At 40.1% G+C, this 19,332-nt stretch overlaps 1 protein-coding gene across 3 annotated transcripts in view; it reads left to right on the top strand.

Annotated features, from left to right (window-relative positions):
• The window catches only part of LOC127434240 (dipeptidyl aminopeptidase-like protein 6), a 506,360-nt gene that overhangs the window by 314,105 nt on the left and 172,923 nt on the right, over positions 1-19,332 (top strand). For all 3 annotated transcript variants that reach the window (XM_051686825.1, XM_051686826.1, XM_051686824.1), the window contains exon 2: positions 5,416-5,530. In XM_051686825.1, coding sequence (XP_051542785.1) covers positions 5,416-5,530 — 115 coding nt within the window. The remainder of the gene's footprint in view (positions 1-5,415; positions 5,531-19,332) is intronic.

Genomic DNA, 19,332 nt, shown 5'->3' with positions numbered 1-19,332 from the left:
CAAAATCATCACTTAAAACTCAGTTATGACCAACACCAATTTGCTTCAACCATGATTCTTTAATTGACACACTTCCAAATCAGAAGGTCAGGGCTCAAAGAAAATCCAGACTTTTCCACTGCTAATTATGACTTTGTGGTAGGGTTCATGTGCGCTCAACTCGTAAATATGGTAATTCTGACATAACTCAATCGCACCTTAAAACCCTGACTTACAGAAGTTGTGTAGAAGCCATCCATTTGAATTGGAGCTTGTGATTTTGCCATTGTGTGCAATATGCATGAGATGGTCACTGAACAGTCAGAAGGCGATTTTGTCTGGCTCTATCCGTTTTGTTTGGTTGTTTATACAAGTGAGTGCACATTCAAGCATTGATCAGACTAATTTCTAATAAAAATCTTTTAATGTGTTTTAGGTTGTCATTAAGAAGCAGAGGCCTATTGTGATTGAAATGTACTCCACTTTCTAATTGTCATACAGACAGCATATGTGGGGCAGGAGAGGGTGAAAGACACTGTTGGTGGCTAGTGCTGTACTGTAAATGATGTGTCTCTATTCACATGTTGCTCAACATCTCTGTCTGCATGCTTGACAAAAAAAAGTCTGCCTTTGTGATCCAAAGAGAGAGAGACTGTATTTAAGCAGAGACCGAGAGAGAGAGATCAAGAGAAACGGACTTTAATGAGTCCTTGTAAGTGGTGTCCTGGTAAACAGGCTCTGGCCACTGTTATCTGCAAGCTAATGATGTCTGCAGCGCTATTCAATTAGGACAGGAACAAGGTCACTAACAGCTTAGGCCTTAAAGAGTTTAATGCTGCCCCCACCACTACACTTCCATTCCATTAGGCTGAGAACATCAGCCACAGAAACACAGGGCACCGCCTGGTACTATCACAACTCCATTTGCATTTGTTGTGCTTTAAAGTTGAAGTGCTCCGTCTGACGGTTTTATTTCCATCGTGGCAATATTTTTGTGTTTGTCTGTGAGCAGACTGATCACACTGTGAATTTGGTAGCAGGAGGTGAAATTGTTCTGTGCTTACAGAAATCCGAACCACTGACTCCAGTGGCCGAAGCTGAAAGTGTTGTTGAGGTGAAATGTCCACAGGGTGGCACCAAAACTGAGTTGTATTTTTAGTTGTAAATGCAGGAATGCATACCCCCTAACCTAAACCCCAACCCTAAACCTGGTTTCGATGTGACTAGAACCCGTCTCTAGTACTGAACATGATTACTTCCTGATTTCCATGGGACAAAAACCCGTGTTTTGGGGTAAACACAATTGCTTCCTGGTTTCCATAGGACTAGAAGCCATGTCTTGGACTGAACACGATTACTTCCTGGTTGTCATGACACAAGAATCCATGTTTTGGAGTAAAGACAATTACTTTGTGGTTTCAGTAGAACTAGAACTAATGTCTCGGAGTGAACACCATTACTTCCTGGTTGCCATGAGACAAGAACCCATGTCTAGTACTGAACACAATTACTTCCTTTATTACATGGGACAAGAACTTGTGTTCCCTATCTGTCACTCACTCGACATTGTGTTGATGTAGTGACACTAGGGGTCACTCTTGGGAGCCCGAGACACCTCTGGTCTTTGATAAAAGGCCAATGAAAATTGGAAAGTGGTATTTGCATGCCACTCCCCCGGACATACGGGGATAAAAGGAGCTGGCGTGCAACCACTCATTCAGATTTTCTCTTCGGAGCCGAACGGTCTGTTTACTGAGCTGACTGTTCATTCACCTCTGCTGGATCTTACGGCGCATTTCAGCGGCTTCTCCCTCCTCTGCACTGGTGCACTGCAGAGAACGCCCCTGGGCGCTTCGGCAGAAAAAAGAGTATATTTCTCTAAAAGAGCGGCACACACGGAATGTCTTTTTAATGATGCATTTTTTTAAAGATGCCTTTCTGTTTGTGTGTTATTCATGGTTGCGGTCGTTACCTCTTAACTTCAGATGGTCACGATCGCTGTCTTTCATGTCTGGGCGCGACCCACGTGGAGACAGCGTTCGTGGCTGGATCATGTACTCACTGTGAGAACATGACCATGGCAACGTTGCGGTCGCGGCTTACGAAAGCCGTGTTCACAACAAGTGTTCACAAAGCTAGAGTCACTCAAAAAAAAGCTTTTATATACATTTTACAATACTGATCTCAGAATTTATATTTAAATCCTTTCAATAATAAAAAAAATGGAACCCTAGACTTGTAAAAATTATATTTTTTAAAGCTTTTCAAATTCATGTGATTGCCCTTTTATTAATTTTTGTATTTTGTATCTTCTAATTTGTTGTATTTAACTACTTGCATTTTATTTTTTCATTTCTGAAAATGCAAATAAAAATTTGAAGAGAGAGAAAGTTGCATCATAAAGGTTTCCACCTCCGTGGTTATTTAATAATTTGGACCATGTGCAAAGCAGGGCTGCTCGATTATGGCAAAAAGCATAATCAAGTTTATTTCGGTCAATATTGAGATCACAGTTATTTAACATGTTTACTCATTGACTTTGGAAATGCATTTATTGAACTTAAAAAAATTGTCTCTTTAACAGTGGATTCCTTGAACTTGAAATGTAAACTGCACTGGGTAGGGGAGGAGTCTATTGTCATATGATAATTATTTTATGTCACGTATGGTAGTCAAATAAAGAAAAGCCTCCATCGCCGTCATTAACAGCAGAGGTGCTCACACTTCTATGGAATGAGATCTACTTTTTCATCATGTTATTGCAGCAAGATCTACCATGTACAATAAAGAGTATACATTATCACAATAGCAACATTTCAGTAGTCGGTAGTGAAATTTGAGGATTCTCAATACCAGCTTCAAAACCACAACAAATAATAACACTAACTCATATGATAATTAGGGAAGAATGGTTTCAAGTTCTTAAGTAATTATTCAAGACTAGTAAACAGACAGTAATAAAATAACAATAAAAAACAGCAATGAATAGAAATAGATTAAAAATAACAGAACAGAAAATATAAATTTAAAAAAAATTCAGTGCTCTTTTTAACAGCTTTAAACGTTTTTAACAGCAGTAGGCTATCAAGTATTCAAGTAAACATTCAGAATGAAATGCAACATAAAGCTACTACTGATCTTTACTGCATGATTATAATACATGAATACTTTTTGAAGATACTAAAGTTACCCAGTCAAGAGCAGTGAGTGTTTTCTCATTTTCTTGTTATGGTTTTTTGATTATTATATTGACACACTAGACAGCAGCAGGTCTATTAACTTACATTTATACTTAGACGTCCGACATTTTAATACAAATCTGCTTTTCTTCACTGTTTACGTTCACTTTAGACATCACTCTCTGTGTTTACATTCATGGGCACGAAGACGGGCATTTTGGCTGAATTTTGAAATGCATTTGACCGTTCAGGTGCACATTAGCGTGAGCATTTTCAGAACATACGTGCATGTTCAGCACACACACATACGGCGCCTGTCAATCAAACAGGGCGCAGCTGTTACTAGATCGCTTGTGAATTATAAAATTACGCACTGTGGATTATTTTCAACAGCAGAATAAGAATATGAACTTTCTAATAAGTGACTCAGGCCTAGGCTATCACACATATAGCCAGTTATTTTTTCCTTATTGATATTTTAATCAATCTGCTTAAGTAAAAAATTTTTTTTAAAAAAATTCACTTGCACCTTCAAAAATTCACTTGTCCCGGACAAGCATTAATGTCAAGCCCTGATTAAATATTGTATTCAACATTCTATGATAAAAAAAATTCTTCTGCAGTATAGCTCCTAAAGTAAATGTACGTTAAAGGAGTTTTAGATATTATTTTGGAAAACAAGCCAAAAAAGTCTAATCAAAAAGACTTTGTTCCAGTGTATATTGGGCTAAGACTACACTCTCTCACCTTTATGTTCACTTCGATCCATCTTTAACTCACAAAAAACAAACTTTCTCTTCTTAATAGAGCTGCGTATCACCGATTTTCTTCATGAAAAGATACACACAGTGAATGTGACATATATATTATGATTTACTACATAACAAGCCATCATGTTATAATCTAGCTGCAGCAAATGCGTGCGAGTGATGAGCATCCCTGCCAGAGTGTGCATCAGCCAGGAGAAGATTCAATCTCTTCCCCAGTCACTTCATGCAACTCATAGATACGGCGCTGAATCGCACAGAGAAATGCCAGTTTTGGAGTTTATTTTCATAACCCACTTCCTTATTATTTGAACTTTAATAAAGGATGCTTTAAAGACAGGGTGTTTCATTGCGAAACGGAATGAAGCACAATAATCGTTTTATCTCGATTATCTTGTTTTCATAATCATTGGAAGCCAAAATCGGAATTGAAAATAAAATTGTATTAATCACTCTGCCCTAGTGCAAAGGATTGTGGGTAATTGAAGGCCATGAAGGATACACCTGATGCATCATCCAAAATATGCAACGAGATGTGCGAAACGAGGCTGCCTTCCAAGTGTTCTCACAATTGAGATGGCCTTCGATGCTTGATGATGTGGCAGCCGAGGTATCCAGCCTAATGAGGCTGCAGCTTTCTGATTGAGAAGCATCCAAAGTCTCGGAGTGAACATGATTACTTCCTGGTTGCCATGAGATAAGAACCCATGTTTTGGAGTAAGCACGATTACTTCCTGGTTTCGATGGGACTAGAATGTCTTGAGACCCTCTGAGAATGTACCCATGTCTCGAATTGAACACAATGTGAATTGATGCAAAAATGATTAAAATTATTTCAGGATACATAAACATTCTGAAGCAGCATGTTGATTTTTTTGTGTGATCATGTTGGTTGGATCGGGATTCAAGAGCGTAAGATTTAATTCTCTCTGCTTTTTTAAAGGACCTACAGGTCTGATTTGAGTTTGTTGTCTGTATTCACACTTGTCTAAACTCACTTGTATCTTTGATCAATCTATAGTTGGAAATAGCTTTCTGCTGTCATGCTTTGATGTTTTCATAAGGGGGAAATAAAATTGTATTTGTTTTATTTAGAGTTACCGAAAAGCATTTAAGCTCAACATTTATGACCAATTTTCTTGAATTTGGACAAAATTGCTTTGCTGTAGCTCTACATAATTCAGACATGTGAAACATAAATTAAATACAAATGATGTATGGTTATTACAGGCTTTAGAAATTAAAATGCCCTCAAGCTTTTCATAATTTTATTTAAGCAATACATCTTCTAGAAAAGAAGTTTATAATGACCACACATAGGTTATGTCAATTGACACTTTGGTTTTGTAGAGATGACAGCAGAATTTGTTGTAGGCCAACAGCAGTTTCCCTGGAGGTGCTGCTCACTGACACACAACTGTCCTTGACTAACCTCCCATTTGCATTCATTGACTCGCATGCTTTCTCTCTGTGTGCATCTCTTTCTGTAGGAACTGGTGGGCAGTAACCCTCCACAAAGGAACTGGAAGGGAATAGCTATCGCACTGCTTGTTATTCTGGTCATCTGCTCTCTGATCGTCACCTCTGTCATTCTGTTGACTCCAGGTAAGCAGCCAGGGAGCAAAGGGGCCGGGGCCACAAGCTTCCAGGCCACAGTACACACACACAACACATTACACTACTGCAACATACTCTTACAGTGCTATAAACAAACCAACTCAATGCTACATACAGGTGCATGGCCCTATTACAGACACAGCCTCACATCTACACATTCTGCCACAACACCTTGAATATTTTCCCCCCAAAAATCTTGGTTTGGTACGTTTTCCCCAAATTAAATGACAAATTACATGTGTTCACATTCAGTGGCCCTAAAAGTATTTGGAAACTTTAACACTTGTCATTGCATTAGAACCAAAACCTCAAACAAGGTGGCAAACAGATTCTGCTAGAGCTTTTCACTGAATTAACTTTTTGAAACCATTTTTGCAATGACTTTTAACAAAATGGTTAGGCTGCATTATATGGTGGGAAAATGTGATATGCGATAAGTTGTTGGATACTACAGTATTCAATATGCGATACGATGTTCATTTGAAGTCATTGGTGTGTGTGGAACATCGGAACCCCCAACGCTCAAACTAAAGTTTACTGAAGAAAAAAAGCATGACAGTCTATCCTAGATATCACAAACATGGTTGTCTTTTGTTCCAAATTGCTGTGTCTAATGTATACAGTTTTACCATAAGCTGTGTTACAGATATTAAAATTAATATTTTAATTAGGGGTGTAACGGTACACAGAAGTCACGGTTCGGTACGTACCTCAGTTTTGGGGTCACGGTTCGATACGAGTTCGGTACAACAGGAAAAAGCAACATATCCCAAATGCTAAGTTTCTTTTCATTTATTTTGAACAGACAGTAGTGCAACTTACAGTTTGTTCTACCTAGCGGCATTTAGTCCCCCCTGAGGTAGTTGGTACAGTACAGTCTCCTTTAGTGTATTAAGCACTAAGCAGTAAACAGAATACACTCATGCATAGGTCATATTTTTTTTGTAGGGCTGATAAAAAAAAAGGTATTTGGTCACAATCAGCTACAAAACTTAAAAGCATCTCTTTTTTTTTTTTTTTTTTTTTATATAAAAGTACAAAATAAATAAAATAATGAAAAATAAAACTTCTGCATTAGGAGAAGGAGTGTTACAATTTGTTCCACTTAAACTATATGTTGTTTGTGTATATGCCAGTTGCCTGGGTAATGACATTGACCATGTCTGCTCTCACATCTAGAGGCTGATTAAAAGCTGCAGGGATAAGTTTTTACACTCCTGTCGTCTTTTTCTGCCTAGCTCCGGTGACTGGCACATCTGGGTGATGTCGTCTGATATGTGTTAGCACGTTGGACATATTACAGCTGCTTTGCAACGCCGACACACCGTCCTCATCCTATCTACCACTCGCTCTCCACTGCTGCCGTAGTTCACTGGGAACCCGAAACTTTCCCACACTGCTGATTTAAAACAAGTAGGCGGGTCTTCAAGCTCTTGCATGTCATCTGAACTCGCCATTCTTCTTTTGGGTTGATGCGTAGATGGTGTCTTCTGCTCTTTTTCCAGTTGTGGCGGTCAGCAAAAACCGTTGCATTACTGTGCACGCCCCCTTCTGGATTGGTGTGTGGATCGCCTGTGACTGACTCAGATGTATTCTTCATCTGACAGCATGCACCAAACCATGACATCCGTACCGTGACGGTTCGGGATGAATACATGTACCGTTACACCCCTAATTTTAATATTTCTCTGTTTGTTTTTTTGGGTAAAAAGCATAAGTATATGAAGTTTATTTCATCATAATGTGGGATATCCTAAAATAGTCTGTATTGTGAAATGTTTTATTTTTACACTGTAATTCATGTTTATATTTATTTAATAATTTATTCATTCAGTGTGGGACTTCTATTTTGAAAAATGTTGTCCAGAAGCGCTTGCCATAGAGATTTGCGTTAGTTTAACAAACTTGTTCTCAGTCCGCACTGAACTTGAGACTGAGAGAAATGATTTCACCGTACAATCAATTAATTGAAAACCATCCGTTGATATCCACAGCGGCCAATAAATAAGCCAAGTTTGAGTTTGTATATCAGCGTTTGGTCTCATTATTATCTGTGCATTTGCACTGACAGTACAAACTACGTGAAAAATACACTTAAACACAAAATACATGTATATTCAAGATATATTCCCTGAAAGCCCTTAATCCCTTAATATCGTATATGTTTCCTCTCAGGTAAAGGTATTTTGTTTTAAGGATTTTTAGATATTTATGTAATAGAAAACATGGCAAAAACACTAATAAAAGGATTTTTTTTTCAGTTTTTCTTTTCTTTTTTTTTTTTTTTTTCCTGGATTATACTTAAGAGAAAGTATTTTTAATTGAAAGTATGGTAGGTATGAAAGTATGTAACCTAGTGAAGGTCATTTAGAGGTATTTTTAAAAGATGCTTTTATCCTCTTTTTTTTGTTTTGTTTTTTAGAAAGCACGTTTACTAAAACAAGCTGAATTGTTGTTTAAGAGCTAATGATAAATCAATAATTGCCCGAATAATCGTTCGAATAATTGTTAGATTTGTCGATTATCAAAATAATCAGCCTTGTAGGGTGTTCCCGGTCAGCAGTGGTGAGTACCTACCGAAAGTGGTTCGAGGAGGGACAAACCAAAAACCGGCGACATGTTGGGCACCCAAGGCTCATCGATGCATAAGGGCAACGAAGGCTATCCTGTCTGGTCCAAACTGACAGAAGGTTTATTGTGGCACATGTCACAGAAAACTTTAATGATGTTTACGGGAGGAATGTGTCACAACACACAGTGCATCGCACACTGATGCATATTGGTCTGCATAGCTGCAGACCTGTTAGAGTGCCCATGATGACCTCTGCCTACCGTAGAAAGTGCCTACAATGGGCACACGCGCATGTAGCAGATGTAACCGATCCTTCCGACGGGTGAATATCCGCAAAGCCGCGGGCCCAGATGGCATTCCGGGCCGCGTCATCAGAGCGTGCGCAAACCAGCTGGCTGGTGTTTTTACAGACATTTTCAACCCTTCCCTCTCTTTGTCTGTAGTCCCCACATGCTTTAAAACATCCACCATTGTGCCTGTACCAAAACAATCAAAAATAACTTGTTTAAATGACTGGCGTCCTGTTGCTCTGACCCCCATCATCAGCAAATGTTTTGAGAGACTAATCAGAGATTACATCTGCTCTGTATTGCCACTCAATCTTGACCCGCTGCAGTTTGCTTACCGCAACAACCGCTCCACTGATGATGCCATTGCATCTACAATACACACTGCTCTCTCCCACCTGGAAAAAAAGAACACTTATGTGAGAATGCTGTTTGTAGACTACAGCTCAGCATTCAACACCATAGTGCCCTCCAAGCTAGATGAGAAACTCCGGGCTCTGGGCTTAAACAGCTCGTTGTGCAGCTGGATCCTGGACTTCCTGTCAAGCAGACGCCAGGTGGTTAGAATAGGCAGCAACATCTCCTCATCACTGACCCTCAACACCGGAGCCCCGCAGGGCTGTGTTCTCAGCCCACTCTTGTATTCCTTGTACACACATAACTGTGTGGCAACACATAGCTCCAATGCCATCATGAAGTTTGCTGATGACATGACGGTGGTAGGTCTGATCACTGACAATGATGAAACAGCCTACAGAGAGGAGGTGTACACTCTGACACACTGGTGTCAGGAGCACAACCTCTCCCTCAACGTCAGTAAGACAAAGGAGCTTGTGGTGGACTTCAGAAGAAAAGACAGAGAACACAGTCCCATCACCATCAATGGAGCACCAGTGGAGAGAGTCAGCAGCTTCAAGTTCCTGGGTGTCCACATCACTGAGGAATTCACATGTCCGTCCACACTGAAGTCGTTGTGAAGAAGGCTCATCAGCGCCTCTTCTTCCTGAGACAGCTGAGGAAGTTTGGAATGAACCGCCACATCCTCACATGGTTCTACACCTGCACTGTAGAGAGCATCCTGACTGGCTGCATCTCCGCCTGGTACAGCAATAGCACCGTCCACAACTGCAAAGCACTGCAAAGGGTGGTGCGAACTGCCAGACACATCATCGGAGGTGAGCTTCCCTCCCTCTAGGAAATATATACAAGGCGGTGTGTGAAAAAAGCTCGGAGGATCACCAGAGACTCCAGCCACCCGAGCCATGGGCTGTTCTCACTGCTACCATCAGGTAGGCGGTATCGCAGCATCAGGACCCGCACCAGCCGACTCCATGATAGCTTCTTCCCCCAAGCAATCAGACTTCTGAACTCTTGATCTCCCACGATCAAAATACATCAGCACTGCACTTTATTACCCTTACTCTTATATCTCACACCGGACTGTCATAAATTATATTATTATTATTATATTATGTTCTCTCTTAACAACTGACTATCAACCGACAGCCTGAATGTCAATACAGTACAATACTGTACATTCTATATATATATATATATATATATATATATATATATATATATATATATATATATATATATATATAGAGTAAAAAAAAAAAAAACAGCGTATTGTATACTGTACAGTGTATGTTATTATTTGTATATTGTTGAGTGTAATTATGTGTATAACAGATGTTTAAACTGTGCTGTGTTAATTTGATGTTATTGTAAATTGGTATATGTCTCATCACTGTCATGACTGCTATGTTGATCGGAACTGCACCCAAGAATTTCACACACCATTGCACTTGTGTATATGGCTGTGTGACAAAGTGATTTGATTTGATTTGATTTTGATTTGATTGAAACTAGACCTTAGAGCTGTGGAAGGTCGACTGGACCGATGAGTCCCGTTTTCTTTTACATCACGTGGATGGCTGTGTACATGTGCCCCATTTACCTGGGGAAGTGATGGCACCAGGATGCACTGTGGGAAGACGACAAGCCGGTGGAGGGAGTGTGATGCTCTGGGTAATGTTCTGCTGGGAAACCCTGGGTCTGGCCATTCATGTGAATGTCAATTTGACATGTGCCACCTACCTAAACATCGTTGCAGACCTGGTACACCCCTTCATGGCAGTGGTATTCCCTGATGGCAGTGGCCTCTTTCAGCAGGATAATGCGGTTTGAGGAACATGATAAATAGTTCAAGGGTTATGCCCTGGCCTCAATTCCCCAGATCTCAATCCAATTGAGCATCTATGGGATGTGCTGGACTAACAAGTACGATCCACAGCGGCTCCAGCTTACAGGGCTTGAAGGATCTTCTGCTAATGTCTTGGTGCCAGATACCACAGGACACCTTCAGGGGTCTTGTAGGGTTCATGCATTGTATGAGTTGTATGTATCTCAGCATTGTATGAGAAGACAGAGCAGAGCACGAATCCACTGTGAAGCGCATATTACATGTAAACTGTATATACAGCATTTGCGCATTAATGATCACACTGAGCCATGTAGCGAACTGTTAATCCACCAGAAGTGAAGCTTCCGTCAAAACCACACATCAAAATAAAAGCTCTCGTCAAAATAAAAGCACAATTCCAAATAAAAGCTAGGCACCTGAAAATGAAGAAATTGCAACAAAAATATATTACAACTGTTTAGTAAAATGTAACATTCATTGTTGTAAAATTATTAATAATAATAAGAAATAAGGATTACAGATTAATGATAATAATATTAATACAAATTAACCAATATGTCACAACCAAGAAAGTTTTTTTTTTTTTTTTTTTTTTTTTACTAAATATAAGTTTGTAAATGCAATGGTATGTTGAAAAGTAATTGTTCTACTATTTACTTTTTTTTTTTTTTAAGTTTTAAGAATTAATTTGATTAGACAATTTTTTGATGATGATAAAAATTAAACTAAGACATGGAATTCTGGGGAAAAACAAAATAGGGAAAAAAAGGATTTAGAAAAAAAAAAAAAACATTTTAGTAGGGCACTACTTAAAAACACTTAAGCAATGCAGGGTTACCTGAGAAACTTTAAGGAAACATGCATATCTTTTAATTTATTATATACATTGGAGTTTGTTCAATAGCACTTTACCATATTAGCAAATTTTTGCTGTGGCATCGAAATTGGTATCGAGAACCGTGAAATTTAACTGGTATTGGTACTGACAACTGAAATTGTGGTATTGTGACAACAATAATGTAAGCAATATCACAAAAACAAGAGTGTACTGAATATCAGCACACTGTGATTCAGCGGTACCAGCCTTGTGCCACAGGTTATCAATTTTTTTAATCAATAATTTCATTGATACTGTAAAGCTCTGTTGCGCAGCTCTTTTTGACCATACCAATAATTTTTTATTATAAATATACTTATAATTCAATCAATACTGAAAAGTATTGATAAAAGTTTATAGATAGAAAACTTACTTTTTTTACCCAAGGTGTGTGTGTGTGCCATATATATTTAGGCTCATTAGAGGATTGCATCATTACTCTCATGTCACCTATATTGAAATCAGTTGTGTGTCCCATGTGTTGCACGTGAGGAGCACTATTTGAATGATGCATGGGGCTGCCGTCTATCTAGAGCGTTCCAAATCGCTCTCTTATGAGGCTCCAGTTCAGTTAGGATGCTGCCATAGAAGACAGCTGCCTATGTAGAAAAGAGACAGTGAGGCAGCTCACTAAGTTTTGGAACAGACAAATAATGATGTTATAAAGAGTCGTTGTGTTTTGCTAATGCTGCTGCTTTTAAACAGAATGCTTTCTCTGGACCATAATGCAATGTATGGATGACCCTCCCACCAGCCCTGTGGTCTAAGCAACTACTGTGAAGAGAGACAGACTGGTATGATGTAAGATACATACCTCTGTATCTGTGATTTACTTGTTCCACTTCTGGAGAAAAGAGATCCGCATTTCAGACGAGTAATGCATTAATTCAAAACTTTAACACTGGGTTATAAAACCTGGTTCCAGAGCAACAGAAACCCAGCTTTTACCGAGTTAACCCAGAATTGCGGTGCCAAAGGTAGACAATGTGAAATGTGGTGATGGAGTGTTACAGAACTTTATTTAGCAGCAGACAACCAATCATATAATGCCTCAGTGCCTACCTCTATTCATGTGCTATATACAGTCACAGAAACTTTGACATGCTGAGTTTAAGCATCTGAAGGAAACGAGGATTGTTGAATAGCGAATAATTATGGTAAACTACAGTGATGAAAAGACGGTATTATTTTTGTAGTATATCTCAGAAATGAATGACAAACAGATTGGATTTACATGCTGACATTTCCACAAATAAGCAGTTCCACGGAGAAGTGGTTATCCACCTTTTTCCTAAACACGGAAGTGATCCACGATTCATAGCAGAAGCCTGTTTTCATTTTCCGGTGTCCAGCGTTTTCTCTCAAATCGGTGTATGTAATGTTTAGAGTATTGCATTAGTAAAAATGAAAAAAAGAAATTCAGAGTCAAGATTACTGCTACAGTACCTCACCTGAGTGGGTAGATTGCTTGAAGTGATGGATTGAGGTTAGTTACGATGATATCACTGAGTCGTTATGACAGCTACACAAGTTGAGTCTGAACTCATTTTTTTCTCCATCTGACCTTAGATTAATCCTTTACTCATTATTTCAGACACCTACACTCAGTCTCCTAGAGACTGTACCTACAAATCAGATTGGGATCACCTAATCCTAAACTTACAACTCGGACTCTAACCAAGAGGTTGACGGAGTCCCGTCCTCAGAACTCAGTCCAGCGTATTTCTCGTACATCCTACCTGAGCACCAATACTTACTCAGTGATCTAATATGAGTCTAATATTTTGCTCTTTGCATCAACACACTCAGTGTTCTTATCTGAGGGTCTCATGCATCATGCTCTTATGCTACACAGCAATAACTCAGACACCAGTTTACCCCATTTCCTCATTTATTCGGACGGGAGGTCCCAATTAGATGCAGTTGGAAGAAGCTTATTACTGGGCAATATTCAGTTGAAGTCAGAAGTTTACATACACTTAGGCTGAAGTCATTAAAACTCATTTTTGAACCACTCCACATATTTCATATTAGCAAACTATAGTTTTGGCAAGTCGTTTAGGACATCTACTTTGTGCATGACATGAGTAATTTTTCCAACGGTTGTTTACAGATTGTTTCACTTTAAATTGACTATATCACAATTCCAGTGGGTCAGACGTTTATATATACTAAGTTAACTGTGTGTTAAAGCAGCTTGGAAAATTCCAGAAAATTATGTCAAGCCTTTAGACAATTAGCCAATTAGCCTCTGATAGGAGGTGTACTGAATTGGAGGTGTACCTGTGGATGTATTTTAAGGCCTACCTTCAAACTCAGTGTCTCTTTGCTTGACATCATGGGAGAATCAAAAGAAATCAGCCAAGACCTCAGAAAAAAATTGTGGATCTCCACAAGTCTTGTTCATCCTTGGGAGCAATTTCCAAACACCTGAAGGTACCACGTTCATCTATACGAACAATAGTACGCAAGTATAAACACCATGTGACCACGCAGCCATCATACCGCTCAGGAAGGAGACACATTCTGTCTCTTAGAGATGAACGTAGTTTGGTGCGAAAAGTGCAAATCAATCCCAGAACAACAGCAAAGGACCTTGTGAAGATGCTGGAGGAAACAGGTAGACAAGTATCTATATCCACAGTAAAACGAGTCCTATATTGACATAACATGAAAGGCTGCTTAGCAAGGAAGAAGCCACTGCTCTAAACCTGCCATAAAAAGCCAGACTACAGTTTGCAAGTGCACATGGGGACAAAGATCTTCAATATGATAGAAGATTTGTGGGCAGAACTGAAAAAGTGTGTATGTGCAAGGAGGCCTACAAACCTGACTCACCAGTTACACCAGTTCTGTCTGGAGGAATGGGCCAAAATTCCAGCAACTTGTGGAAGGCTACCCAAAATGTTTGACCCAAGTTAAACAATTTAAAGGTAATGCTACTGTAACAAAGTTCTTAGGATGGGGCCAAGGAGGAAGCGGTAGACAGCGAAATCCAACTCAAAAGGTACTTTTTATTTTTATACTTTTCAGTATTTAACACACTCAATGTTTGCTTTTCAGCAGAACTGGTTGCTGGTTCAAACACACTGTAAGCTCAGCTCTCTCTCTCATGATTGGTGTCAGGCTCTATCTTAAAGCCCATCTCCATCCTCGCTGCAATGACAAACAGCTGTTAGAGACAATCATTGCCAGGTGATGATCCTTACCATTCTCATCACCTGATCTCACTCTCCATTCACAAACCGGCACTTAACCAAGCCCCCTCCAACACACACCCCCATCGTCCGACTCATGCCGGGGAGCCATCTGGCCTGCCCAGTAATTGCCATTTCTGGAGATTAAGTCCGCAACGGCCATCTGAGCCCCCAGTCTGTGGACAACCTCAAACTTAAAAGGCTGAAGAGACAGATACCAACAGGTGATCCGTGCGTTGATATCCTTTATGCGATGGAGCCACTGGAGTGGGCCGTGGTCCAAACAGAGTGTGAAAGCCCATACCAGGAGGTAGTACCGAAGGGTGAGGACTGCCTACTTGATGGCCAGACACACCTCAATGGTGCTGTACCTTGCCTCTCTCGCCGAAAGCTTCCGGCTGATGTACATTTACCAGGCGCTCCTCCACCTCTGGGACAACATGGCTCCCAACCCCATCCGATGCGTCAGTCTGTACAACAAAAGGGAGAGAAAAATCAGGAGCATGTAACATCGGCCCACCACAATCACAGCTTTCACTTGCATAGAAGCCTGTTGGCATGGCTCCGAACACTGGACCGGGTCTGGGGCTCCCTTTTTAATGAGATCGGTCAGTGGACTGGTGATGACCAAATAATTAGGCATAAACCTCCTATAATAGCCAGCCAGCCCCAGGAAATGTCTCGCCTCCTTTTTGGTCTCGGGTCTTGAGCATGCCGCAACCGCTGCTGTCTTATCAGTTTGGGGGAGCACCTGCCCTTGACCCAAGTAGAACCCCAATACTGTACCTCCACCTGTCCAATTGCGCACTTCTTGGGGTTTGCCGTGAGACCCGCCGTCGCAGCGACCTCAGAACCACCCTCAGATGCTGCATATGCCGCTGCCGCTTATATAATGATGTCATCCAGATAGGTAGCAGCATATGCAGAGTGTTGTCTGAGGACTCGGTCCATAAGGCGCTGAAACGTAGCCGGGGCCCCAAACAAACCAAAAGGGTCATGAATTGGTGTAAGCCAAACGGTGTGGAGAAGGCCGTTTTCTCATGGGACATTGGCATTAAGGGGATATGCCAATAACCCTTCGTTAAATCCAGTGTCGAATAAGAGAGCCACACCCATCCAATTGAGCAGTTTGTCATTACAAGGCATTTGGTATGCATCAAATTTAGACACCGCATTGACCTTTCTATAATCCACACAGAACCACACCGAGCCATCACTCTTCGGAACCAGCACCACTGGGCTGGCCCAGTCACTGTGGGATTCTTCTATTATCCCCATATCGAGCATGGCCTTAAATTCTTCTCAAACCACTTTTTTTTGTGCTCGAATAATCGGTAGGGACAACTGCGTACCACTACCCCTGGGGTTGTTTCGATATGGTGTTCGAAACAACCCCAGGAAGAGGTGAGAACGTCCGGGGAAGAGGTGAGAACGTCCGGGGAATTCTCTTTGCAACTGGGCCACATCCGTGACTTGCATGGAAAACACTATGCTTTTGTCCCCGAAATGGAATTATCATGGTCACTACAGGATAATCGTGGATATCCCCATGCACACACCTTACCTTCACCTTGTGACTAGCACTCAAAGCCTCGTCTTGAATCAGGCATTGATGGATGGATGTTTGGCTGCAACCTGAATCCACCAAGGCCTGGTATGTACCCCCCTTAATACTCACAGGTATGCGGTACGTCCCAGCTTGATCGGGGGCAGCCCGCGGCGCATCGTGGACCCGAACCAATGTCCACACCTCCATCACGGGGCATTGGTCCCGGAAATGCCCGGGCTCGCTGCAGCTCCAACAGACCGGCCCAGGCTCCACACCCGCACCCGTGATAGCGGGTCCACCACCCTGGGAGTGAGAGTGGAGAGAGGCAGGGGAAACCGGCGGGTAGTGCAATCCCCAGAGTCGAGGAGCCGGTATGGGAGGAGCTCCTGCCGGTCCTCCACTTGGGCCTGGAGGAGCGCAATGAATCACTGCTTCTGTTCACTGCGCAGCTCGAGGAGGGCCTGATGTTGGGTCTGGTGGATGCTGGCAAGGGTCTTGACCACGTCCTCCAGAGGTGAGGGATCCATGGGGGCATTCTTTCTCCATTAATCCCGGGTTTCGGCACCAGTGTAACAAAGTTCTTAGGATGGGACCAAGGAAGAAGTGGGAGATGGCAAAATCTAACTCAAAAGGTACTTTTATTTTTATACTTTTCAGTATTCAACACACTCAATATTTGCTTTTCAGCAGAACTGGATTCTGGTTCACGCACGCTGTAAGCTCAGCTCTCTTTCTCGGGACTGGCATCTGGCTCACTTTTAAAGCCCATCTCCACTCTCACTGCAATGACAAACAGCTGTTAGAGACTATCATTGCCAGGTGATGATCCTTACCGTTCTTATCTCCTGATCTCGCTCTCCATTCATAAACCGGCGCTTAACCATACCCCCACCACCACAGCTACCAAATACTAATGAAGTGTTTGTAAACTTCTGATGTGATGAAAGAAAAGTTGAAATAAATCATTCTCTTCTATTATTCTGACATTTCACATTCTTAACATAAAGTAGTGTTCCTAACTGACCTAATACAGGGAAAGTTTTCTATGATTACATGTCAGGAATTGTGTAAAAATGAGTTTAAATGTATTTGGCTTTAACCCTCTGGGGTCTGAGGGTGTTTTGGGCCCTGGAGAAGTTTTGACATGCCTTGACATTTGTGCTTTTTTCAGTTGCTTAAAAACATATTAATGGCTAAAGTCTGATAATACTGTATTCAGCACAAACTGGGCTACAATAATATATGAACAACATGTCACTGAAATAAGGCCATATAACACATACTAAACATTTGTTCACAAGACTTTTGAGAACTGGATCATGTAGCCTAGAGTTTTTGCTACAAAATGATGTGAAAACCATCCTGATCACTCATCCATCAGAAACAGTATAGTTATTTAACTTTTATAAGACACTTTTAGTGTTAGAAAGGCCATATGTGAGGAGGCATGAATAATCATGAATATTGATGTATTTCACACCTGAGGAGACAAAGACCCCTCCCCTGGGGCTATGAGGAATGTGACAGAGAATGAATGTGAGGAGATGTAAGGATTGAATGTATTGTTTGTAGCTTATTCACAAAATCAAGTTTAAATTAAAAGTAATCTGACTATACATTTTCATTACATAAAGACTTAAAAACTTTAGACCTACACTACCATTTAAGAGTTTTAGATCGGTAAGATTTTTTAATGTTTTTAAAAGAAGTCTCTTCTGCTTACCAAGGCTGCATTTATTTGACCCAAAATACAGCAAAAACAGTGATTTTGTGAAATATTTTTACAATTTCAAATAACTGTTTTCTATTTGAATATATTGTAAAATGCAATTTATTCCTGTGATCAAAGCTGAATTTCAGCATCATTACTGCAGTCTTGAGTGTCACATGATCCTTCAGAAATCATTCTAATATTCCGATTTACTGCTCAAGAAACATTTATTATTATCAATGTTGAAAACAGTTGTGTACAATTTTTTTTCAGGATTCTTTGAACGGATTTACACATTATTTTTTTTTACATCATACAGGCACATATTGTATTATCACTAATTATATAAACAAAATTAAACTAACATCTGTAAAATAGTGGGTAAATGTACTTACACTTTCTGATTTTTGACTGGGGTGTTGTGTGCCCTCCTAGTGCGAATGGCAGGTGAAGGCGAGAGTGATGCAGCCACATTCCTTTCAAAAAATAAATACAAATAAATAAATAAATTAATTAATTAATTGTGAAGTAATATAGGCACATATTGTATAATAACTAATTATATAAACAAAATTAAACTAACATCTGTAAAATAGTGGGTAAATGTGTACTTACTCTTTCTGATTTTCCATTACGTTGCTGCATGCCCTCCTAGTGTGACTGGCAGGTGAAGGCGAGAGTGATGCAGCCACATTCCTTTCAAAAAAATAAATAAAAATAAATAAATAAATTGTAAAGTCATACAGGCACATATTATATTATCATTAATTATATAAACAAAATTAAACTAACATCTGTAAAATAGTGGGTAAATGTGTACTTACGCTTTCTGATTTTTGACTGGGGTGCTGCGTGCCCTCCTAGTGTGAATGGCAGGTGAAGGCGAGAGTGATGCAGCCACATTCCTAAAAAGTTGAAAACTATTATTTCATATATATTCCAAAGTATAATACCAGTAGCCTATATGCATAAATTACGGAAAATGAATGGGTATAGACGCGTGCTGTATATGTCTGTCAATGGTCCATTACCGGAGATAGCACACCACAAACAATTACTCATTCGCATATTTACTTACCGGGCATATTTACAGCACATTTTACACATTTACACCCGAACAGATATTTGCGAGCACAAGTTTCGTTGATGATAATACTAGTTAAATTTATTATCCAAACATTCACTCATTACTCCTATATCATATTACATATCATATTAATATCATACAGCATACAATTTAAATACCTGCTTTAGATGAAACAACATTTAAATGTAACTAAAACTTGCCTATTAGGAAATATTTCAAATGTCAATACTCTGAATACTGGCTGGCAAGTCTGGAAATAGTCCAGCTAGTAAAATATGTAAGTTTATATAAAATAGTATGTCAA

Source organism: Myxocyprinus asiaticus, chromosome 44 (genome assembly GCF_019703515.2).
Source record: "Myxocyprinus asiaticus isolate MX2 ecotype Aquarium Trade chromosome 44, UBuf_Myxa_2, whole genome shotgun sequence".
Taxonomy (NCBI): domain Eukaryota; kingdom Metazoa; phylum Chordata; class Actinopteri; order Cypriniformes; family Catostomidae; genus Myxocyprinus; species Myxocyprinus asiaticus.
Note: the sequence above shows the minus strand (reverse complement) of the source record. Positions and strands in the feature narration are given on the sequence as shown.